General features: G+C 38.0%; 1 protein-coding gene across 2 annotated transcripts in view; it reads right to left on the bottom strand.

Moving 5' to 3' along the window:
- LOC126203809 (anoctamin-5-like) overlaps positions 1-26,565 on the bottom strand; it is a 288,957-nt gene extending 262,392 nt beyond the window's left edge. The window contains exon 1 of one of the 2 annotated variants that reach the window (XM_049938177.1): positions 26,478-26,565. Coding sequence is in view for 1 of the 2 variants with exons in the window: in XM_049938176.1 (XP_049794133.1) it covers positions 17,125-17,304 (180 nt within the window). In the remaining variant the exon portion in view is untranslated. Of the gene's footprint in view, positions 1-17,124; positions 17,327-26,477 lie in introns of those variants that run through there. The other variant, XM_049938176.1, reaches the window with a different exon arrangement.
- Between the last annotated feature and the right edge of the window lie 306 nt (positions 26,566-26,871).

Genomic DNA, 26,871 nt, shown 5'->3' with positions numbered 1-26,871 from the left:
GGTTTGATGCAGCTCTCCATGATACGATAGGTTGTGCAAGCCTCTTCATTCTCTGAGTAACCACCAAAACCTACATCCTTCTATATTTGATTACTGTATTCATCCCTTGGCCTCCCTCTATGACTTTTAGCCCCGTCTGCCAAGCTTCCCTCCAGTCTAATTTGTGATCCCTTGATGTCTCAGAATGAGTCCTACCAACCAATCCATTCTTCCAGTCAGGTTGTGCCACAAATTTCATTTCTCCCCAGTTCTATTCAGTACCTTCTCATTAGTTATGTGATCTATCCATCTAGTTTCCAGCATTCTTCTGCAGCACCACATTTCAAAAGCTTCTATTTTCTTCTTGTCTAAACTGTTTGTCACCCATGTTTTACTTCCACACATGGCTGCACTCCATACAAATACTTTCAGAAAGGAATTCCTGACACTTAAATCTATACTCGATGTTAACAAATTTCTCTTCTTCAGAAATGACTTTCTTGCCATTGCCAGGCTACATTTTAAGTCCTCTCTACTTCAACCATCATCGGTTATTTTGTTGCCAAAATGGCAAATCTCATCTACTAACTTAAGTGTCTTGTTTCCTAATGTAATTCACTCAGCATCATGTGATTAAATTTGAGTACATTCCATTATCCAGTTTTTGCTTTTGTTGATGTGCATCTTATACCCACCTTTAAAGACACTGTCCATTCTGTTCAACTGCTCTTCAAAGTCCTCTGCTGTCACTGACATAATTACAATGTCATCCCCAAACCTCAAAGTTATTATTTCTTTTTCGTGAGCTTTAATTTCATCTCCAAATTTTCCTTCAGTCTCCTTTACTGCTTGTTCAATGTACAGATTCAATAACATCGGGGACAGGCTGCAACCCTGTCTCACTCCCTTCCCTTCCTTTTCATGCCTGTTAACTCTTATAACTGTTGTTAAAGTTGTAAACAGCCTTTTGCTCCCTGTATTTTACCACTGCTACCTTCAGAATTTCAGAGAGCATTTCTGTCAACACTGTCAAAAGCCTTTTCCAACTCTACAGATGCCATAAATGTAAGTTTGCCTTTCATTAACCTATCTTCTAAGATGAGTCGTAGTGTCACTATTGCCTAGCATGTGACTACATTTCTCTGGAAGCAAAACTGATCTTCCTCGAGGTTGGCTTCTACCAGTTTTTCTATTCTTCTGTAAAGAATTTGTGTTAGTATTTTGCAACTGTGATATAAAACTGACAGTTCAATAATATTCACATCTGCTAGCACCTGCTTTCTTGGGAATTGGTATTAATACATTCTTCTCGAAGTCTGAGGGTACTTCACCTGTCTCATGTATCCTGCACACCAGAAGAGTTTCCATTTCTTCCGAGCTAATAATGTAAGTGTAGACCAGATATGGCTTAAATTCAAAGATACAGTATTGACAGCAATAGATAGATTCATATCACATGAGTTAATAAGAGATGGGATTGATCCACCATGGTACACAAAACATGTCAGAACACTGTTGCAGAAGCAACGAAAAAAAGCATGCTAAATTCAGAAGAACTCAAAATCCCCAAGACTGACTAAGTGTCATGGAAGCTCGAAGTTTAGTGTGGACATCAATGTGAGATGCTTTTAATAGTTTCCACAATGAAACATTGTCTCAAAATATGGTAGAAAACCCTAAGAGATTCTGGTCATATGTAAAGTACACCAGTGGCAAAAAACAGTCCATACCGTCACGCTGCGATAGCAATGTAAATGTTACCGATGATGGTGTCACTAAAGTGGAGTTACTAAATACAGTTTTCCATAATTCCTTCATGAAAGAAGACGAAGTAAATATTCCAGAATTCAGAACCAGAACAGCTGTTAGCATGAGTGACATAAAAGTAGATATATTAGGTGCTGCAAAACAACTCAAACCACTTAAGAAAGGCGTCTTCCAGTGCAGATGGTACACCAATCAGGTTCCTTTCAGACTATGCAGACACAATAGCACCTTTCTTAGCAATCATATAAACTGCTCACTTGACGACAGGTCTGTTTCTAAAGACTGGAAAGTAGCACAGGTCACACCAATATTCAAGAACAGAAATATGAGTAACCCATTGAATTACAGGCCCATATCACTGACCTCAATTTGCTGTAGGATTCTTGAGCACATATTGTACTCGAACATTATGAATCACTTTGAAGAAAATAACTTATTGATACACAACCAACATGGATTCAGAAAATATCGTTCTTGCGCAACGCAGCTAGATCTTTATTCCCATGAAGTAATGAGTGCTGTCGACAAGGGATCTCAGATTGATTCCATATTCCTAGATTTCCAAAAGCCTTTTGATACCGTTCCTCAAAAGCAAGTATTAGTCAAATTGGGTGCATATGGAGTATCGTCTCAGTTGTGTGACTGGATTCATGATTTCCTCTCAGAGAGGTCACAGTTTGTAATGATGGACAGTAAATCATCGAGTAGAACAGAAGTGATATCTGGCATTCCACAAGGTAGTGTCATAGGCCCTCTGCTGTTCCTGATTGACATAAATGATCTAGGTGATAATCTGAGCAGCCCCCTTAGATTGTTTGCAGATGATGCTGTAATTTACCATCTAGTAAAATCATCAGACTATCAATTCCAATTACAACAGATCTAGAGATAATTTCTGTATGGTGCAAAGAATGGTAAATGGTACTAAACAAAGAAAAGAGCGAAGTCACCCACATGGTTACTAAAAGAAATCCGATAAATTTTGGGTATATGATGAATCACACAAATCTAAGGGCTCTCAACTCGATTAAATACCTAGGAATTACAATTAAAAGCAACTTAAATTGGAAAGACCACACAGATACTATTGTGGGGAAGGCAAAAAAAAGACTATGCTTTGTTGGTAGAACACTTAGAAGATGCGACAAACGCACTAAAGAGACAGCCTACATTTCACTTGTCTGTCCTCTGCTGGAACATTGCTGTGCGGCATGGGATCCTTACCAGGTAGGATTGACGGAGGACATCAAAAAAGTGCAAAGAAGGGCAGCTCATTTCGTGTTGTCGCGCAATAGGGGTGAGAGTGTCACTGATATGATAAGCGAGTTGGGGTGGCAGTCACTGAAACAAAGGCAGTTCTCTTTGCGGTGAGATCTATTTACGAAATTTCAATCACCAACTTTCTCTTCCAATCAGAGCTTGAACAGAAAGATTTAGGTGTTCTTATTTCCCAAGCACCATTTGAGAGTGGAATGGCAGAGAAGAACTATGAAAATGGTTTGATGAACCCTCTGCCAGGCACTTAAGTGTGAATTGGAGAGTAACCATGTAGATGTAGACATAGATATATCCCAGATTTTTCCCGGATGAAAAAATTCCCAGGTTTTTCTCAGATTTCCTGGGGCATATACACCCTTGAATGACATGGTGATTGGTTGGGCCCAATTAGCCTGTCTAGGGCCAGAATGAGGAACTTTCCTTTGTTTGTAGAGGGCAGGTATGCTAGCCAGTGGAGGCTCCAGTGCTAGACAGGTAATGATGTCCCTTGAAAAATAATAGGCATGTTAGGAAAGAATGTCAGTGTGTATCCTGTACGGTTACCAGGAGGTCTGACCCAAGACATGGAGGAATGATGCCTGGCACTTGGGTTCTGAGGTAATTTTCAGTTCCTTTCAGAATTTGGCTAATTTGATGAAGGCAGCTAGCATCACACATGGATACAGTATAAGCTCACTAATTGTAGCATCATACCAAGGGTTGATCATGGTCCTCTGGTTTGGAGCAGACAGGAAGGCCTAAACATGAGACTCAGATGATTCTGAGTCAGTATCGGAAGTAAATTTCTCATCAACCTCAGCTATCGAGTGGAATGCTGCAGTGGCCCCCTCAAAAGGACCGGTATGTGCTATAGCAAGGAGATGGCTAGTAGGGAGCAAACCAGGTAGGGCATGCTCATGGTTTTTTTTTTAAGTTACAGGAACCCGCCCTTGGGATTAGTAATGAATCAGCTGCCAATGTTTGAGATAGATCAGCCATATTATTCTCAAAGAAATTCATCTTCACAAATCAAAAATAGAAAAGGTTAATGTGATAATACTAAACAGCAAAACCATCCTTGATAATATCTGATTATTAAATTAATAGTGCCCAGACAGTACCAGCAACAAAAAGTTGGTTGAAACCTGAAGTGAATAGCAATGAAATCCTAAATACAGACTGGAATATATATTATAAGCACAGGTTAGACACTACGGGTGGCTGCACATTTATTGCAGTAAGGAATTTGATAGTACCTAGACGGGTTATTACAGATTCCAAATGTGAAATAATGTGGATGAAGTGAAGCACCAAAGGTGGGTCAAACATGGTAACTGCATCAGGAGCTATAGGGACACAGTGCTTCAGAGAGAACTTGCAGAATTGTGTCAGTAAGTTTCCTGATCATGCTACTGCACTAGGGAGAGACTTCAATTTGCCAGCTGTAGAATGGGAGAGTCATGCAATCAAAACTGGTGCCAGAGACAGATTCATGTGACATTATTCTGAATGTCTTGTCAAAAAAATTGCTTTAGATACATTTGCAGAACCAGCTCATGGGGATAACATCTTAAACCTATCAAGGAAAAGGCCTGAACTTTTCAATCATTTGACACAGAGGACGGCCTCAGTGATCATAAACATATGATAGCACAATGACTATGCATGTTAAGCAAGAATGACAGAATACAACATATGGGGTATCTGAAAACAAAGATATGGAGCACAAATGGCTAAATTCAAAAGCTTTCTTCAATGCACATTACACAAGTAAAAATATAGGTGAACACCAACAGCCAAATTAATTGAAAATGAGCATAAGGAGAGCAATGAGAGAACCATGCAATGACTTTGAAAGGAAAAATTTTTGCAGCCAATCTGACTAAAGCTGCTGAAAAGTTTTGGTCTTACATTAAACCAATATGCAATAATGTGAGTAGCCAGATATCAGCATAGGTGTCAGAATCCAGGAAAGAAACACATGAAGCCACAAGGCAGAATGGCCACGAGTGGATGAGAACACAACACCAAGTGGTAGATAAGCTAAACACAGCTGACTAATAGCAGAGAGGACACAGACAAGGACAAGACCAAAGCAACCTATGTAAACAACAAACTGCATGGCAGAGACCTTTTCCACAACAGAGCCGACAGGCCAAGAGCAAAGAGAGGCACAATACAAATCACAACCAGAGAGAAGAGCCAAGAGCCAAGTGAGGTTATTATTGAATAGTCCACAGAAAATCAATGGTATTAATCAACAATATCAGACAAGAGTACAGAGCTGACAAACCATTCGCTGGGCAGTTGTACTTATGTTGATCATGAGGAACCCTACTGGGTGGTGTATTCATGTGGCAAGACAAGTGGCACATTCACATGGTGAGCACATTGCTGTGGTAAGTCTGCGCCCTCTAACAGCCATCTATGTCCATTTCCTCAGCAGGCTTTAAACTACTGTGGAGGTGGATACCAGATCCCTCCAACTAAACAGGAGTGATGGTTAAAAACACTCTGGACGGCGCCAAAGGGGGTGAAATGGCAGCATGGGCAAAGACCCAGTCCCTTCAACCACCAGTTGCAGGAAAGGAGGGTGTTTGGTGGTGTTCATCGGGGTATCGCTGGCAATGGGAATGCCAGGGAGTTTCACAAATCCATGTGGATGTGGGAGAGACCACTGGTGCAACAGCGTAGAGTCGCAGGCTCCTGACAGAGATGCTGATCGTGAAGTCACATTGTCACCAGGAGGCAGTGGACGAGGCAGTGGATGCAATGCCTGCACTCACAGCCACAGTTGGTTGTGACGGCAGCACTCAAGACCCCGCTGTGTTTGGACTGACATAACCTGCTGCCCGTGGATCTCCTCTACTATCACCAGTGTCCAAGTGTCAGTACTCCCACAGGATTGGACCCACACAGCTGTACCATGCACATAATGCTTGGCGGGATGGGAGTAAGGCTCTGAAGGTCATTTGAGCAAGAATGGAATGAAGCTGCAGAAACCTTTTATGCCACTAGCCTCGTAGAAATCTTCGAAAGTAGATGCAGTGAACTGCAGCCCATTAGCAGAGACCAATGTGCAAGGCAGCCTTTCAATGGCCAAAACCTGTGACAAGGTGGTAGAGTGGTGTTCGTCATAGTGGACACCATGTATACAACATATTGGTTCTCTGAGTAAGCTTCCACAGTGAGCAACAACATTGATCTCAAAAATGAGTCCACTAAATCTAGATGAGTTCAGTCCCAGGGGAGGCGGGGAATATCCCAAGGGTTGAAAGATTGTAGGGCACTGCCTGGTGCCATGCACATGCTGTGAAGCTACAGACCATTGCTTCAATCTCGCCATTTATCTCTGGCTAGTACATGTCAGCAAGCTAGCGCCTTCATGCAGGACCTCCCTCAATGCCCCCAGCACAACAAGCTCAACACCCGTGGCATAAGTATGCCTGGATTACCACCCTATGTGCGCCCATCTCAGTGTCCAAAAGAATGACATCATTGACAACTGAAAGTCTGTGAGAAGTATGTATCCAGGAGCTGAACTCGTTCGCCATCCAGCAGATGAGGTGTTGGCCAGCCATAGGTCTTGTAGAGTAGGACCTTCTGAGCACCTCTCATTGTTTAAAACCAGTGTCCGGGCCAGCAAGTAGACATAGTAAGATATATGCATTGGGATGCTGTGATATGGGCTTGTACTGTGTGGTGTAATTGTATGCACTCAGGAAGTGTTGGGCAGTTCACTCTGGTAGACTGCAGTGCGAGTTGAATAATGCCATAGGTCCAGTTCTAGCACACAGTCTTTTTACACAACTGATTGAGAAGTTGCACAATGTGGGCTGCATGGAGTAAGAACTTACAATAATAGCTGATTTTGTCCAAAAACACCACCATTTCAGGTAAGTTTGTCAGGTGGAGTAAGGAGTCTATCATGGCGAGATTCCAATCAGTTGGCCTGATTGCCTCTTCGGTGAACCCGTGCCCCAAAACTCCATTTCTGACTGAAAAAAACCTGAATGTCTCTTATACAATGCAGGCCTGCATCCCACAGGATCATCAAAAGTATATGAAGATTTTGCAAATGCTCTTGGTGGGATGGTCCTATGACAATGAGATTATCCAAGTAATTCGTGTAAGCTGGAATAAGCTGTGTCAGGTGTCCCAGAAACATTTGATAAACTGTGGGGGCTGAGGTGATACCAAATGGGAACTATTTGTACCTGTACCAATCAAAAGACATATTAATAACAGTGATGTTCTAATTCTTCATCTAAGGATAACTGGGGATAAGCGCCAGCAAGTTCGATCTTGGAGTAGCATTACTCTACAATAATTTTGCTGAGGTCTTCCAGGCAGGGGATAGGATAAGTTTCCACCTGTAACTGAGCATTGATTACAGCAAAGAAATCTCCACACAATCTGAGAGAACCCGTGGGCTTTCTGATGTTGACTAGGGGAGTGGCCCATGCACTAGATTCCATCAGCTAAATAACCCCAGCAGCATGGAGATGATTGGCTTCTGCTTCACATCAGCAAATAAGGTAACTGGAATTGGTCTGATGCAGTAAAAGCGAGGCATGGCTTCCAGCTGTAGGGTAATGTCCACCTGAAAGTTTGAGACATACCCCAGATCTGGCTGATATAGAGATGCAAATGCAGTGTAGAGATCATACACTTCCTGGAAAGGAACTGCGGTTGATATGATCTTGATTTCATAAGAACTGAAACCTCAAGCATTGTATACGTGTCAAGGCCAAAATGGTGGTAGTAGATGGTTGGTCAATGGTCAATGCAAGCTGCAGTGAGTCCACATAGGCCACCAAATGCCATGAAGACAGAGACAATTCAAGTGAACCCAGGTGTGTGTATACCACCTGATTTATGAAATAAACAGTGGCCCCCTGTCAACCTGGAAACAGATGTCTTGCAGCATGTGTATGGTGTCCTCGTGCACTTGTGGGGCAGGATGGGAGCAGGTTGCACAGCTTAGCAGAGATGCCTCTCTGTAACTCAATGCATGCAGGATCCCCAGTGATCTGTCCAGTCTGCTTGAGAGTGAATGGGAAAATACTGTGGCCATGAAGGGAACAATACACATAGCTATCAGTGAGGGGCAACTGGAGGCTCAGACACCATAGAGATGCTGGACAAAGATGAATCATACCACTGCTGCAACCTGAGGATCACCCTATGCTTGCAATGCTAGGGTGGAGTGCATGGTGGCATGTTAACTGTAGCAACTTGTAGCCTTTCAATGAGTCATTTGTTAACAGCCTGTACCATCTTGAATGAGTGTGCAATATGCAAATGTCCTCTAGTGATGGGTTACCCATTTTCAGTGCTGCTCTGTGAATCTCAAGATCAGCTGAACCACAACATCATGAATCAAGGAGTCCATGTATGAAGCTTTGCAGCCTTCATTGGCACAAGTGAAATTGCATTTGTGGCTGAGGCCTTACAAATTAGTGACCCAGGAGCGGCATAATTGTCTAGACTGTTCATGGTGTTGGTGAAACCTGTGCTTGGAAACAACCACTTTAAATCTCTGGGAATAATTATTAGTTAACAGAGCACGTATCTCTTAAAAGGAGAGTGTGATAGGGTCAGACAGAGCCACCAATTTATGGAGCAGAAAAAATATGTCCAGCAATGTCCAAGACAGAAATAACCATCACTGTAATAAATCATGTGCCTTGATACATGGTTAAATGTTGGTTTAGTTGGAAACATGTATCCCACTCCTCCATAGGGTCACTAAGAGGTGGAAACAACACAGGATGAGTGGGATGTTGACTATAGGGAGCAACGAGGCCCTGAGCAACATAGCCTCACATGCTTGGAGTTTGTCTGCCTGAAGCTGAATTAACTTTTGTGACAAGTCTGTCTGAAACTGCTGATGTTGCATTAGCTGCTGCTGTAGCTCCAGCAAGCAAATCAATTTAGCGACCCTGCAACAGAGCAACTTCGTTTTTTCTTCTCGCCAATGCTATATTGTGAGTGACCAGATATCAGCACATGCATAGAAACCCAGGAGAGAAACACATGGAACTGCAAGCTGGAACGCTGCCTGTGGAAAAGAACACAACACCAACTGGTGCCAAGCTAAACTCAGCTGACTGGCGGCAGACAGGACACAGACAAAGAAAAAAACAAAGCAATCTATGTAAACACCAAAGCGAAATGTGCAAAACCTTACTCACAGTGGTGCCAACAGGCCAAGAGCAAATGGAGAGACAATCTGAATTATGACCAAAGAGGAACACCAAGAGCCAAATGGGCTGTTATTGAATATCCATTGTACATTGATGATAGTAACCTACAATATCAGATCTGGGTATAGAATTGGCTGTCCATTCACTGGGCGGCTGTATTTGTATCACCCACAAACCACACTATTAGCCAACTTATTCATGTGGTGAGTGAAGGACCACACTCATGCTGTGAGTACAGCACTGTCGTGAGACTGTGCCCTCCAGCAGCCACCCAGGTCAATTTCCTCTGCTGGGCATTCAACATCCACAGAGCTGGATTCCAGACAGTAAGCACATCAAAAATGACCTATTCAGTCAGTCAGTGACCCTACAGACAACAAAATGGAAGATTACAAAGAGAAGGCCAAAATACTGAATCCAGTCCACCAAAGCTGTTTCCCCATGGAAGAACATAATATGGTCCCTCTTTTCAATGATTGCACAAATGTTGAATTGGCAGATATTGAAGTAAGGGACAGAGGAACAGAAACACAGTTATAATCACTTTGTAGCGAGGAGGCATCTGGACCAGAGATTGTGTGAAAGAACTTGCTGCCCTTCTATTAGCAATTCATCATAGGTTGCTGGAGAAACAAAGGGAACCTAGTGTCTGGTAAAAATTATAAGTCATTCCCCTTTTCAAGTGAGTTTGTAGGATAGGTGCACATAATTATCAGCCTATATCATGACCTATATCACTGATGTCAATCAGTTGTAGAGTTATAGAATGTTTTACAAGTTTTTGTACAGCGAAAATCATCTTTATAAAAATCAACATGGGTTACACAAATACAGATATTGCAAAATTCAGCTTGCTCTATTCCTTCCTGAGATTCACTGCACTGTAGGCATCAGCTTTCAAACTGATGCTGTGTTTCTTGGTTTCAGAAGGACATTTGGTACAGTCCCACAACGCCACTGAATGCAGAAGATATGAGCTTATTAAGTACCAGATCTGATTGGTAACTGGATTAAAGACTTCCTCGTGTATAGAACTCAACATGTTGCTCTTAATGCAACACAACTGACATATGTACAGGTAATGTCAGGAGTACCCCAGCAAAGTGTGATAGGACCATTACCATTAACAATATGTATGTAAATGATCTAGTGGATAATGTTGAAAGCTCGATGAGGCTGTTTGCGGATGATGCAGTTGACTGTAAGAAGGTAGCAAAGTCGGAACACTGCAGTGAAATACAGGATAACATGCTTAGGATTTATGAACAGTGCAGGCTCTGGTAGTTGACCATGACTATAATAAATGTAACATATTGCACATACATAGGACAAGAAATCGATGACTGTACAATTACAATAATGGTGACAAATTGCTGGAAACATTAACTGCTGCAAAATAGCTAAGAGTAACCATAAGCAGAATGAGCACAAAATAAATAGTAATAAATACAGATGCCAGACTGAGATTCACTTGATGAACTTTAAGGAAATGTAATTCAGACATGAAAAAAGTGGCTTCCAAACACTTGTTGATTGATTCTTGACTGTTACTCATAAATCTGGACTCTTGCCAAGTTGAGTTAATAGAAGGGATAAACAAGATCCAACAAAAATCTGTTTGTTTAGTCAGTTTTTATCTGTTTTTGGTTAGTCAGTGCAAAATCATTATGGAGATGCTCAACAAATTTCAGTGCCACACATTACAAGAGAAGCATTGTGTATCACAGAGAAGTTTACTATTGAAACTCTAAGACAATACATTCTAAAAAGAGTAGGACAACACAATACTTCCTCCCACATACACCTCAGGAAATGATCACAACAAGGAAATTTGTGAAACTATAGCTAATATTGAGGTTTTCATCCCAAGTGCCACTTCCAAATGGAACGGGGAAGAGGGGATGAGACCTTCGCACCAGAAGTACCTTCCACCACACACAATCAGCTGCCATATTGAGTACAGGTGTATATGTATCACATTTAGCAATTTTGTGCAAAATAGGATAGGCCATGAGTGAAATTTGACATTTCAAGCACATTTGTACTACCTAGGACAATATTTAATACTGAAGGCGATGGCATCTTGTAACCGCACATTAGCAATTCTTCCAAATGGCTTGTTTGTGGACCCATGTTTACCGGAGCATGTTTCTTCTGTTAACTTATATTTTTCACAATGTCAGTTTTCCCTATTAATTGCGATCTGTCTTGGAGATATAATAACAAAAATTTTTCATAAAGGGCTTTTAAAAATATCAGGAATTACATTAATTGGAAATTAACTGTTTCTCCTCTTAGTATTTTAGCACAAGAAGAAGTTTTAGAATTTTTTTTGTTATTGTAGAGAAATATCTGTGTAGTACATATTTTAAATGAAAAAACAACCCACTTCCATGACCACTAGATTTATTTTTACAGGCATTAGTGAATGACACATATGTACCTGACAATTTTCTTCTGCAGCCACAGTACCCACAAAATTACCCCACACCTAATGACAGATTCAAAACAACTATGATATGCCTTTTTTGTGAACTCAGAACAGTAGCAGATACAAGAGCTACGCAGTAAATGCAAAAACTGTTTAATTATTTTAATAGGATGTCACTTTGTGTATTCCAGCTTAAGTTACTATTTACATTTAATCCAAGGAATTTGACTAAATAACATCTACAGTTGATTGTTATGCCATATTTTAAACTCAACACATTCTGAATGTTTGGTTCCAAAATGTGCTATTTGGGTTTTTTCAATGTTCAGGTACATCACATTCAACTGGAATCAGTTTTCTAGAGTGTTCAGTGTTCTCATAATAAAGCTTGGAACTGTTTTGGAAATATCAGCTTCTATTAAAGCAGAAGTATCATCTGTAAACAGAACTAATGGGGAATTGATATTTACAGGTAAGTCATTTACACAGAATAGGAAAAGCACTGGCCCTAAAATTGAGCCTTAAGGCAATCCTTGTGATTCAGTACTCCATTTTGAATTATGATTCACTGCACTTGAAGTGACAGTCATCCTGTGTTTCCTGTTCTGTAGATATGATGCAGTCATTACAGAGAATATTTATCTAATTTGTAGATAAGCAAGGCATGGTTTACTTAGTCAAAGCATTTCTAAGATTAGCTTTAATCCTCTAATCTGATGCTTTGCTTATCTTTTCAATGAAGTTGTTCACAGCATCCAGAGTATTTTTTTGCTGTTGGAATCAAAACTGGTTATTTAAAATAATACCATTTCTTGCAACACAATTTTGAATCCAGAATAGAGCTACTTTCTCTGGAAATTTTGACAGGACTGTAAGAACAGAAATATGTTGATATTTTCCCGTGTCTTCCCTTGATCATTATTTGAACATGAGTCAATGTTCTGCATACTGCAGCACACCAGGAAAGCACTCTGTTGGTTACCTGGGTTTGAGGAGGTGTGTTACATGGTATACTGCTTTAATCACTTTACTTCCTTTGTACATTTATTAGATTGAATATTAAAACTGATCTCTCGCATACAGGGAAAATGTTCCAAAAGTTCTCAGTCTGATACTGAAAACAAGAGATTAAAGAGCTAATTTTGTTTTCAACATAACTTGTCATCTTGCCAGTTAAAAACATAAAATTCAACGGCTTCTCAAATTTGTAATACCATCAGTAAAAATAGCATTCACCCAAACATTCAAAACAAACATCTTTTGAACTTATCATTTAAAATAAATCATCTTCAGCTTGGGAACAAAAGCTAATAGATGGGACCAAAAATCTGGTGAACACAGTGGAAGCAGAGCACTTCAACATGAAAGTCATATAAAATTAGAACTGTGTTCCAGACCGAGACTCAAGCTTGGGACCTTTGCCTTTTGGGGGGAAATTACTAACTGAGCTACCCAAGCATGACTCACAGCTTTACTTCTGCCAATACCTCACCTCTGATCTTCCAAACTTCACAGCAGTTCTCCTGTGAAACTTACAGGACTAACAATTCTGGAAGAGAGAATAAGCCACATCACTGCAATATCATTTCTTCCGTGAGAGCTACTCCTGCAAGTTTCACAGGAGAACTTCTGTGAAGTTTGGAAGGTAGGAGAGAAGGTAATGGTGGAAGTAAAGCTGTGAGGATGGGTTGTCAGTTGTGCTTGGGTAGCTCAGTTGTTAGGACATCTGCCCATGAAAGGCAAAGTCCAGAGTTCGAGTTTTGGCCCAGCACATCTTCTTCAGTTTGGGAACAAAAGGTATTTTTGATGGGATCAAAAATCTGGTAAACATAGTGGATGCAAAAGTGCTTCAAAGTGAAGGTCACATAATTTTTCCAGAATCAAATGTTAGTGCAAGGGCTTGTAGTTGTGGTGAAAGGGAACATTCCTCTATGTAAGTTGCGAATATTTAGCCTACATAACACCTTTGCCCAGTAATTCAGTATAATACTGTCTGCTGATGATTCTGCCCTCATGGCATTGAGAATCACATAAAATTGTAGATATGACTCTTCCTACAGATGATACTTTCTTGCTTTCTCTGATGCACTTTCACTTTTTGTCATATATCATTTTAAATGTTCCCTAATCTCTGGCATGTAAAGATGAACAGCTCTCATCTACTATAGCAAAATTTAAGAGAAACTCATTACAAATGAAACATGCCTAAACACTTGAGAAATGTTCATTAAAAAACTTTTTTAGTCTATGGGTAATAGAAACAACAGCCATCATGTGGAAAGCTATGTCATAACCAAAATTTCATGTAAATTGTGGTAGATATAGCCTTTTGAGATATTTGCATAAAGCTAGTGTACCTCCAATAAGCAAATACTCGACACAGCATTGTAATTTTTAGCCACCATCGTATCAGCCTTATAGATTTTTGGATATTGTGACTGCTCATCATCATAAGAGCTCCATACATTTAAATCCAAAACAAAGTTTTTAACACTCCAAAACAAAGGAGAAGAATATTTTATATTGAATCTAGGTCTTTTTGATATGTCTATTTGGATGAACTGTCTCAAAATTGAATAATTTGTCACAGCTTACAATTCAATATTGCCCATCATAATTGATGTTTGTTTATATGATCACCTGAACAGGAAATCGAAGTACATCTTTCAAACATCACAATGTGTTATCAACAGAGTTATACTTTCCAAGTATTGTAGCATTTTGGTGGCGTTTATGACATCTCTCCATTACTTAACTATTTTTTTTAGAATGTCTTTTGGCCGAGCGGTTCTAGGCGCTACAGTCTGGAACCGCGCGACCGCTACGGTCGCAGGTTTGAATCCTGCCTCGGGCATGGATGTGTGTGGTGTCCTTAGGTTAGTTAGGTTTAAGTAGTTCTAAGTTCTAGGGGACTGATGACCTAAGATGTTAAGTCCCATAGTGCTCAGAACCATTTGAACCATTTGAAGAATGTCTTTGTTGCAACAAAAGTACACAGTCAAGTTGTGACATTCAACATAAAAAAAGTTAAGTTCACTTTGACTCCATATTAGCACTCAAGATGCCATTGTAGTAATGATGGTTACTAAAGTTAATAAACCCATCAGAACACCAGGAAAGTTTTTATGCTGAAAAGAACAGATAATCAGTTGTTAGCATCCTACTTCAACAATGAATGTGCATCATTTAGTTCCAACATAATGGACATAGAGGAATTATGAGCAACATTTAAACTTATTGTAAATCATACTCTGGAGATTGTATGTGCTGAATAAGTGGACTGAGGATGGAAAAGACCCACCATGGTTTAGCAACAAAAATCAGAAAATTCTGAGAAAGCAGAGCTTGTTGCATTCTCAGTTCAAAAAAGACTGTGGAAATGTCAACAGGCAAGAGTTAGCAGTAGGCCATAAAAACTTCCACAGTCATAAATTCGTGGAAGAGCTTGCCAAGAACCCAATAAAATTGTGGTCCTACATAAAATTACTATGCACATCAAAGACTTCAACTCAGTCACTCATCAACCAGTCTGGTGTGGCAATAAAAAACAACAAAAGGGTAGCAGAAGTTTTAAACTGTACATTTAATAAATTATTCATGTAAGAGGATCAGACAAACACATCATCATTTAACTGACACACAGACTATTGTGTAGAGGATGTAGACATAAGCACCTCTGGCATTAAGAAGCAACTGAAAGAATTAAAAACAAATGAGTTACGAGTTCCCAATACAATTCTAATTTGGTTTTATAAAAATACTCTTTGTATTGGATCCTTACTTTTGTTGCATTTATAGAAAATCTCGCACCCAGGGCATAGCCCTGTGTGATTGGAAAATAATTCAAATGTCTCCCATATATAAGAATGGTAAAAGAAGAGATCAGTAAAATTACAGGCCAATGTCTTCAACATTTGTTAACCGCAGAATTCTTGAGCATACCATGAGTTCAAACATAATAAATTTGCTTGAGGCAGAAAAAGTCTGTCCACAAATCAGCACAGATTTAGGAAGCATCAGTCATGCTAAACACAGCTTCCTCTTTTTTCGTATGATATTCCTGCAAACCATGGATGAAGGCCAATAGGTAAATTCCATACCTCTAGATTCCAAGAAAGCATTTAACACGGTGCCCAACTGCATGCTGATATTGAAGGTCCAAGACTTTGGACAGGTTCTCAGATCTGTGAGTGGCTCAAAGATTTCATTGTCCTGAATGATCAGTGTTCAGCAGAGACAAGCAAATCATCAGATGTGTCCCATACAAGTTTGACAGGACAATTCTTTGTATATGCAAGGACACAGGATGATTTAGACAGCATTTCTATTTTGAGTGATGAGTGACACCTTTCTCTAGATGTATAAAAATGTAAGTTAATGCAGACAGTTAGGAAAAACAATTCTGCAGTATGTATATGCAGATTAGTGTTATGCAGCTTGACACAGTCACATCAATTAATATTAAACACTCAAGGTCATAAGCAGGGAAGATGAATGCTTAGCTCTGCATTATTGGGAGAATTCTGAGAAAGTGTAGATCATCTACACAGGAGACCACAAATAGAACACCCATGTGGCTCCATTCTTGAGTACTGCTCAATTTTTTGGGATCCACACTAGCTCACATTAAAAGAAGATACTGTAGCAATTCAGAGGTGTGTTGTTAGATTTGTTACCAGTAGGATTTGTCAACATATGAGTGTTACAGAGATGCTTCAAGAACTCTAACAGAAATCCAGGGAGGAAAGACAATATTCCTTTAGTGAAACAGTGGTGAGAAAATATAGAGGACCAGCATTTGTGGCTGACTGTGGTATGATTTTTTTTTCTAATGCCATAACAATCATTTTCTCACATTTATTTAGAGTTAATACTTTAACATTCTTACTAACTGAACTATAATTAAAAGATATAACCATAGTGCAACACAGACAGTGCTTTGATGCACTCAGTGTAGATCACAGTGTCTCATTTCCTTTTATATGCTTTTCTCAACCCATTCCCTTTTTTATTCCTTTAGTATCTGGAAATATATTGTTTCTTTAATTGCTCTGTGCTGTAAATAATTAATGTAAGTTGAACTTCATACATTCTGTTACTTATCATTGCTTGCTTTTACTTTTGTTATGTGTTCATCTTCATTTACAGATTTTTTGCTCACCCTTCCCTTTCATAATGGCACATGGAAGGAAAGGATGACAAACAAGTTACAACTTCTCTGCACATCTTTTTTACTTTTTTCTCCTTTGACTTTAATCATATCAAGAATATCGTAATAAAGTTTGAAAAATGATAAGGCCGGTATTTTTTTCTGCGCAATGATGTCAAATTATAATCTTATGCCATTCTTGTGGATGCTAAGAATAATTTTATTGTTTATTTTTAATGTCTTTGCATGTTCAATTCCTGATGTTCAGACTACATCTGAATATACTTGTTAGTTCTTTCTTTTTCTCATAATACATTTCACATCTTTCTTACCTCTTTGTCACAGTTCTCCAATGAGATAAAAACTCCTCTTGTATAGTGGACTGTTAATTTCTCAAGCAGTTGCATTTTTTCTACTGCCACTACATGATACTTTATGACAGTCACTTGAAACCAATGCACTGTGCCCTGCAATCTTTCCCTTTCTTTTCTGAGCACTTTATAATGATTCATTGCTTATATAGAAGCTCTGGATCAGAACGTTTCAGTTCCAGTGCCTATGATAATATATTTCAGACAGCAGCACTGTGTCTTCTTTACACTGTCTCTTCATTATTATTTTCTTCTTTAGATACTGTATAAAGATTTTAAATAACTTTTATGAGTTACATATTTTACTGAATTATTACTAACCAGATTTTACTGTTCAGATCATTTAATGAATAAAATGCAATCTACTTTATGCCAACTTATCTAGTGATGTGTCAAAAACAAATGTCAGTGACTGCAGAAAAAATAGTATACAATAGTAACTGTGGCTCATACGAAATTTTACCAATTTTTTATAATGTGGTGTCCTATAGCCATTTGACTTACAAGGACAGTAACTGCAACTAAATTGATTATATTAATTTTTATAAACTGACATGTTTAAACATTTTTAAATTTTATAATTAATTGTTTAACATTGTGCAAAAAAGCAACAACAACAATGTTAGCAGGCAATGAACGAGAGTCAATGAATTGGCAGTCGGTGTGCCTGTCGCTCAAAAGTCCTTCATATTCTATGCATTGATTTTTTGAGAACTTAAACACTATGGACACGTTTAAGAGGCCCATCCCACCAACCTTCTAACTGCAGTGGATGAGTTACTACCATTTTATCAAGTGAATACAAAGTTTGAAGTATTTAACACATGTGTCTATTTGCATGCTGTCATTTGAAGCCAAAAACTCATTTTGACATCTTGAACCGTTTATGAAAAATAACATTTGTTATGACAACTTTATTCCTGATGAGCAGGGATGAATGCGACCATCCGATGGATTTAAAAGCCAATATCTAATGAACAAAATGAGGTACTGTTCCACTCTCAATTTTAAATAAAATTTCAATATCTTATCTAAATTTCATACACAGCAATGTATGGGCTAAAATCAACCATACACAAAGTTTATGCAATGCATTTTTATCTCCATCAACTTTTAAAAATTTCATGCATTGCTTTTTTTTAATTTCACACACCACAGTAACTGTGACAAAGAGCCCTTTATCAAGTGAAAATATCAAACTGTAAGGTGTGCAAAAGTCAAATTTTTCTCACTAAATAATCTTCTTAAAATTGGTTGATAAGTATTTTGCAGCAGCCAGAACACTGTTTCTCAGCACAAGTAACAGCATTAGGCAAGCAGTACAGCAGCAACAAGCCACTCTCTTGGACAAACAAAAGAGAGCACGTAGAAGCCAAAGGGTTAAACTTTATAACCAACAGTTTGACTTGTAAAGAATAAAATAAGATGAAAAAATGGAAACCCTACAAACTGCCAGAGAGTGAAATTGACCACTGGACTATGGCACCAATAAATCAGATGCTCTTTTAAAATCTCTTGTATTCTATGCTTGCAGAATACTTTACACTCAGTGTTCAAAGAAAAATGCTGACCTGGTGCTGGATGATGTAACATAACAGCTGTGTCCCTTCTCTGTGTTAAATGCAGTGCAGCTGACTGCCATTTCCGCACTGGACACTGCTTTCTAGTTATTGTGAAAAAAGGATGTCGTTATAAGGAGAAAGAAAACTGGCGTTCTACAGATTGGAGCATGGAATGTCAGATCCCTTAATCGAGCAGATAGGTTAGAAAATTTAAAAAGGGAAATGGATAGGCTAAAGTTAGATATAGTGGGTCTTAGTGAAGTTTGGTGGCAGGAGGAACAAGACTTCTGGTCAGCTGAATACAGGACTATAAATACAAAATCAGATATGAGTAATGCAGGAGTAGGTTTAATAATGAATAAAAAAATATGAGGATGTGTAAGCTGCTATGAACAACATAGTGAATGCATTATTGTAATTCAGATAGACATGAGGCCCACACCTACCGCAGTAATACAAGTTTAAATGCTAACTAGCTCTGCAGACAATGAAGCGATTGAAGAAATCTATGATCAGGTAAAAGAAATTATTCAGATAGTGAAAGTAGATGAAAATTTAAAAGTCATAGGGGTCTGGAATTCGATAGTAGGAAAAGCAAGAGAAGGAAAAGTTGTAGGTGAACATGGAATGGGGGTAAGGAATGAAAGAGGAAGCCACCTAGTAGAATTTTGCACAGAGGATAATTTAATCATAGCTAACACTTGGTTTAAAAATCACGAAAGAAGGTTGAATTCGTGGAAGAGGCCTGGAGACACTGGATGGTTTCAGATAGACTATATAATGGTAAACCAGTGATTTAGGAACCAGGTTTTAAATTGTAAGACATTTCCAGGGGCAGATGTGGACTCTGACCACAATCTATTGGTTACGAACTGTATATTAAAACTGAAGAAACTGTGAAAAGGTGGGAAATTAAGGAGATGGGATCCAGATAAACTGAAAGAACCAGAGGTTGTAAAGAGTTTCAGAGAGAGCATTAGGGAATGACTGAGAAGAATGGGGAAATAAATACAGAGGAAGAATAATGGGTAGCTTTGAGAGATGAAATAGTGAAGGCAACAGAGGATCAAGTAGGTAAAAGGCCGAGGGCTAGTAGAAATCCTTGGGTAACAGAAGAGATATTGAACTTAATTGATGAAAGAGAAAATTTAAAAATGCAGTAAATGAAATAGGCATAAAAGGAATACAAATGTAACGAAAATGATCGACAAGAAGTGCAAAATGGCTAAGCAGGAGTGGCTAGAGGACAAATGTAAGGATTTAGGGTAAGATAGATATGCCTACAGGAAAATTAAAGAGACCTTTGGAGAAAAGAGAACCACTTGTATGAATATCAAGAGCCCAGATGGAAACCCAGTTCTAAGCATAGAAGAGCAAGCAGAAAGGTGGAAGGTGTATATAGAGGGTCTATACAAGGGTGATATACTTGAGGGCGATGTTATGGAAATCAAAGAAGACATAGATTAAGATGAAATGGAAGATATGATACTGCATGAAGAATTTGACAGAGCACTACAAGACATAAGCCAAAACGAGGCCCTGGGAGTAGACAACATTCCATTAGAACTACTGATAGCCTTAGGAGATCCAGCCCTGACAAAGCTCTACCATCTGGTGAGCAAGATGTGGGAGACAGGTGAAATACCTTCGGACTTCAAAAATAATATAATAATTCCAATTCCAAAGAAAGCAGGTGCTGACAGGTGTGAAAATTAGCAAACTATCAGTTTAATAAGTCACAGCTGCAAAATACTAACATGAATTCTTTACAGACGAATGGAAAAACTGGTAGAAGCTGACTTCAGGGAGGATCAGTTTAGATTTCGTAGAAATTCTGGAACACGTGAGAAGATAGATTAAGAAAAGGCAAATCTATATTTCTAGCACTTGTAGACTTAGAGAAGGCTTTTGACAATGTTGACTGGAATAGTCTCTTTAAAATTCTGAAGGTAGCAGGGGTAAAATACAGGGAGCGAAAGGCTATTTACAATTTGTACAGAAACCAGATGGCAGTTATAAGAGTTGAGGGACACGAAAGGGAAGCAGTGGTTGGGAAGGGAGTAAGACAGGGTTGTAGGATATCCCCAATGTTATTCAATCTGTATATTGACCAAGCAGTAAAGGAAAAAAAGAAAAATTCGGAGTAGGAATTAAAATCCATGGAGAAGAAAGAAAAACTTTGAGGTTCGCCGATGACATTGTAATTCTGTCAGAGACAGCAAAGGACCCGAAGGAGCAGTTGAATGGAATGGACAGTGTCTTGAAAGTAGGATATAAGATGAACATCAACAAAAGCAAAACAAGGATAATGGAATGTAGTCCAACTAAATCAGGTGATGCTGAGGGAATTAGATTAGGAAAAGAGACACTTAAAATAGTGGATGAGTTTTGCTATTTGGGGAGCAAAATAACTGATGATGGTCAAAGTAGAGAGGATATAAAGTGTAGACTGGCTATGGCAAGGAAAGTGTTTCTGAAGAAGAGAAGTTTGTTAACATCGAGTATCAATTTAAGTTTCAGAAAGTCTTTCCTCAAAGTGTTTTATGGAGTGTAGCCATCTACGGATGTGAAACATGAACAATAACTAGCTTAGACAAGAAGCTTTTGAAATGTGGTGCTACAGAAGAATCCTGAAGATCAGGTGGGTAGATCACATCACTAATGAAGAGGTACTGAATAGAATTGGGGAGAAGAGGAATTTGTCGCACAACTTGACTACAAGAAGGGATCAGTTGGAAGGACATGTTCTGAGGCATCAAGGGATCACCAATTTAGTATTGGAGGGCAGTGTGGAGGGTAAAAATTGTAGAGTGAGACCAAGAATAAAGACCCTAAGCAAACTCAGAAGGATGTATGTTGCAGAGAATGGATGTAGAAGTAGAAGATGGAACCACGTTTTTGACATCAACCTTTTTAACAACTGCTCAGTTTGCCATCCATGAAGGTTTTCTACAAAGAAAACAATGTATGATGTCAGAAAATTAGTGCTAATAAAACTAAACAAGAAAAATAAATCCGTTTTCATTTCCTGTAAGCTTTCTAAGGCTTTTAACTGTGTACGTCATTTCAGTATTAATGTGATTCCCCTTATGTGAGTGGAGTTTGCAGTGCTCCTAACTGTATGGAGCAGCACTGTCCTTATTATCGACTTGGGTGACATCAAGTAAATAACAAGGTAATGTATATTATATGTAATGTGTTTACTAAAAATATCTTTTTCTTGTTGCCTGTTTCTTGTCTGTTTCATATTGAATGAGCAAGTTCCTGGCAAGGCAAGGCAGTGTGGATCACTGAACAAAGGGCACCAAAAGTTTGCAACAGAGTACACAGCTGGTATTTATTGTCTTGAGCTACTGTGCCGTCTATTAATAACAAAATGTTGAAAATAGATTATGGATTGCATATCAATCTTAAATCATCTGGAAAAAGTCTTTCAAATGTAGTGATTTATGTAACACCAATCAGTGTGTGATTAATAACAGCGTGTCTTCATTATCTTGTTTCAAGTACATCTTTTAAGAAGAGTACCACCTCTATAATGGCAAGAAAAGAAATATTTTTTCCAGTTTACTGGGAACTGATTAACACTGCACAACTCTATTAGTGAGTGATTTTAAAAGGAATTTCTTTATTTATGAACTTATTCTACGCAGCAATCAATTTTCAAAAGCTATTAATGAGAAATATTAATAGCTTAGGGAAGTGACTCATAACTTACTACATTGAAAGAAGTGCTTTAGTCACATTGGTGATATCTTAACAGTGATAATTAGTTGCTTTAAAAGTGGTAGCCAAGAGTCATGGCTGTAAAATAATTTGGTTAATGATTCAAACTAGAATCTTAAACTAATTGTACATTAAGTTTGCAACAGATCGTGACATCTATGGATGGCTATTGATAACCGATTTAATGTTCGAAGCTGTTCTGAAGCCTATTAACCAGGAAGAACTGAGAAGAACATAAAGTATTAAATGGAAATATTAAGAACAGTTCAGATGAACAGAATCTGCGCATTAACAATTGCAAACGTGACACTCATTGTATTTAAGGGAATGCTCACAATTTTACGCTTCAATGGTGACATACATTACCAGCCTGTTGCAACCCATTCTCTTCTATGCAGATTAGCTGCCCTGTTTGATATTTGAAGAATTATTTAACCTATCTGCAGTTAATAGATGCACATGAATACAAAAGAACCATAGCATGTGGTGAATGTATGATATTTAGCCCAGTCAAACTACTATTTCAAGAGAGCCTTTCTATGTATTGTTAACAAGAAGCTGAAACCAAATACAACAGGATTTTGCATGATATCATCTATACAGCAGTCATTCTTATAAAGAACCAGCATGGAGAGATACAGAATGGGTTAGAAAAGCATCAACAGGGACATAAGTGCATGCTTTATTGAAGACTGCATAGACGAGTACTGCATATGGCCTATAAGTATAAAAGAGATGTCTTCTACAAACAAATGTATAAAACAGAAAAGAGAAAATCATGTTAATTAATTAATAAGGGGACAGAACTAACTTCAAGGTGGAGAAACTTGAAATTTGGTGTCTCACAAACTTTCATGCCTAGCCCATGCTTTTCCTTCATGTACACAAATGGTTTACCAAAGACACTGCAACACTCTTCTGACGCTGTCAAGTCTTCTGATGATTTCAATATACTGGTAAAGGGTCCAACCACATCCATATTAAACAAAACCAAGAGGATTGTGATACAGGCTGACAAATGGTTGGTAGCAAGCTCTATAGTATTTAATCTTACTGAAACCCATGCAATGTAATTCCAAGCAAATAGAAATTACTTAGAGTAGAGGTCAATGGGCATTCAACTAAATGAAATACCATATGTGAAATTTCTAGATATCTGACTGGTAAAAACCTGAGAAGGTAGCAGAACACAGAAATGAAACAAAAGCTCAGTTCTGTTGGCTTTGCACTTAGAAATTTATTTCACTGTGCTGCCTTCCAGTCTGGATTGCATACTTTCAGTTAATATACCAACCTGTGGCATATCTTTCCATGGAAATACAGCTAAGATTAAATAAATATTTATTCTTCAAAAGCATATAGTAAGAATATTGTGTACCTAGCACATTGCAAAGAACTCTTCAGATAACTTGAGCTTCTTACATTCATGTGCCACTACACTGGTATTTGTGGTTAATAATGAAAGTGACATCTAGGAAAACAGTGAAGTTCACAAGCACAATCCTGGGAGTGAAAGTCATTTGCATGTTTATTTTCTGGTGCCAAAATCTTTAATAGGTTGCCGGGAGACAACAGGTGGGAAATTGGATATTACCAGCTACTCATAAATATTGGAAAAGAGCGCATTACTAACTTCCCATTCAACAATTCATCAGAATATCTGCAACAAGTATGCAAATTCCACTCAAGATCTGCACTAGTTGTAATCTGAATGTTCAGCTTAAATCGATTGCTTCTGCCTGCTAATGTACAGTGTGATGCATTCCATGTCCCTGAAGGTTCCATTTGAAATAACATTATGGAAGACAGTGTGTGAATGAATGAATAAATGAATGAATGAATGGATGAATGATAGAATGAAGTATAACAGAAACAGTCAGTCTAGATAACAACTAAATTGTATTTATTCTGGTAACTGGTTTCAGTCAGACATGATCTTCTGACCATTAACTCCTTGGTGACATGTGGAGCCAGTACACAGAGCTGCTGTACATACCGAAAGGTAGCAGTTGTTGAGTAGTACCTTTTGGTACATACAGCACCTCTGTGTATCAGCTCCACACGTCACCAAGAGTTAGTGGTCTGAAGATGGTCATGTTTGACTGAAATCAGTTACCAGACTAAATAAATATCAGATGCAATCTAGACTGACTGTTTCTGTTATACTAAATACTGAATGTATGAATGTATCCTGGATTAGAGATTTGGTCATAAAAGAAACAGCCAGTACTGTAACGAAAGATATCTATTTGCAAGTGCCCATAAGACTCCTATAATGGACTCTAGCTACGGTAAACAAGCAGACACTGACATAGAGACTTACTTATTAAGAAAAACTGGGTAAGAGCCTGGAAAACAAGAATCCAGAATAACCTGAACTTGGACTCGCATACAAACCCATTGGCCAAGAGATTATCTGCTACCACATTTGAATATATGTCTTCAGTAAATAGTGTAAAGATACCTATTCATTCTGTTTCAATTTCAGTTAAGAATAGAAATATTTTATGCACAAGTGAGGTCAATAAACATGTTCTTAATATTGCAGACATACAGTTGCAATTGTTTTAAAAATTAAACCCAGACAACTGCCATATAACATCTTTCCAAAATTTGGTGTTTTATTTATTAAATACACATATTATTTCAAACTTATATTTATGCAAAATCAACAAACATTGACATTACATTGAAAGCAAAGCAAAATTGTACCTAAAAAGTAATTTATTTTGAAGTAGTCTGGTGTTAACCAAAGCTAAATTCAGTGCAGCCACAGCTCATTCTTTAAATAAACTAAAGAATATCAGGGAACAAGTATTTCTCAAGTCTATTTCATTCATTACCAAGACAAAAATGCATCAGGTCCATAGTTGTAAAAGTTCACAAGAGCTGAAGAATCTACAAAAAGTAGCTTCAGGCCATTTCAGAACGCAATTTATGATTTATACATATTACTAGCAATAATATGATCACACAAATGAGCTGATCATGAAAATAAGATGAGCAACAGGGGTTTTTTTTTTTTTTAGTTTGGTCTCACTTTGTCATTACAAATGTTTAACTGTGTCCATCCTCTGCTGGTCTATAGGATAATGTACCATGCAAATGATGGACCCAAATGTGGTCAAACTAATAACTTGACATCCAACATCAGTGTATAAAGAGTACTGCAGACAATTTACTTATGTGTTACTTTGAACACTAATAGTTTTGATGAATGATAACACAGGAAAATATTTATTCTCTATTATGTAGCATATGTGGTCATAAAATGAGACAGGGGCTTTAATTTTTTAGGAACTTGATATCACACCCAGAACAGAATGACATTTTCTAGGATCACGGTTATTAACAAGTGAATATCAACTTAAATTAATAACTTTCATGCACTAAAAATATGGGAAACTGTTCATTACTTATTACTTTTACCCACTGGGTTTTATCGTCCCTAGCCAGTTTATGGCTTTAGGAATCAGTAACGAACAAAATGCTATACACAATGAAGAAAACACAGAAATTATTTAAATTTATGTTCATTTGTACATATAACTACTCTATAAACTCAATTTTATTTAACATTACAACTAATGTTTGTACAAATTATTACAGGTTTCAAAGAAACTCAATTTCTTCATCAAGAAGGTGTTAATGGAATTAACAGTGCACAGGTTCATATGATCGTTACATTTACAGAGTGATAGAAGTTCTAGCCCGTGTTTTCCCATTACTACTTTGTGTGGTTAACACTGCCAATACAACATGACATGAGATCTGAGTTAGTTTACTTTGTGAACTTTTCTCTACTGTGCTGCTTCGGCGAATTTCTACAATCACAAACAACAAAAAATAGGGGATATAGTTTATTGTGTGAAGGAGGTGTTCAGATAGTGGTATTAATTTCAGAAGAATTTTAAAATAGCAATCAGTCTTGTCTACAACTTAGTACCTTTGTTCTCTGAGACAGACATATATCCAAAAATGTTCTTGTTAGTAGTTATTCATAAACAGCAGAAAACAAAAACTCACCTGACAACTGTGCACCAAGCACGGTTGATATGAACTGTATGCTGAGTATTAAACTTCAATACTGAATGAAACATCCTGCTACAGGTTCTGCAAGGACAGAGTAGTATACTGATAACTTTATCTCACTCTAGATTAGATATAAGAGTAGCTACATTAATTACAAATGTCAAACAGGTGTTACACATCTCACACAGTTAAATAGTCACTCTTGACATTTGACTGGGATACAGGAAAACAGACTTACAGAAATGTCTAGAAACAGACTCTTATTGCACCAGCTATTATTTATCTAATATAAGCAAATTGGCAAATTCTTTTATAACAGGCTTAATATTAAGCATTAGTCATGTAGAAAATTTCCTCAATTTTATTTTGATTTTGAACTCTGTTTTCT

The sequence above is a fragment of the Schistocerca nitens genome, chromosome 9 (genome assembly GCF_023898315.1).
Source record: "Schistocerca nitens isolate TAMUIC-IGC-003100 chromosome 9, iqSchNite1.1, whole genome shotgun sequence".
In the NCBI taxonomy this organism is placed as follows: domain Eukaryota; kingdom Metazoa; phylum Arthropoda; class Insecta; order Orthoptera; family Acrididae; genus Schistocerca; species Schistocerca nitens.
Note: the sequence above shows the minus strand (reverse complement) of the source record. Positions and strands in the feature narration are given on the sequence as shown.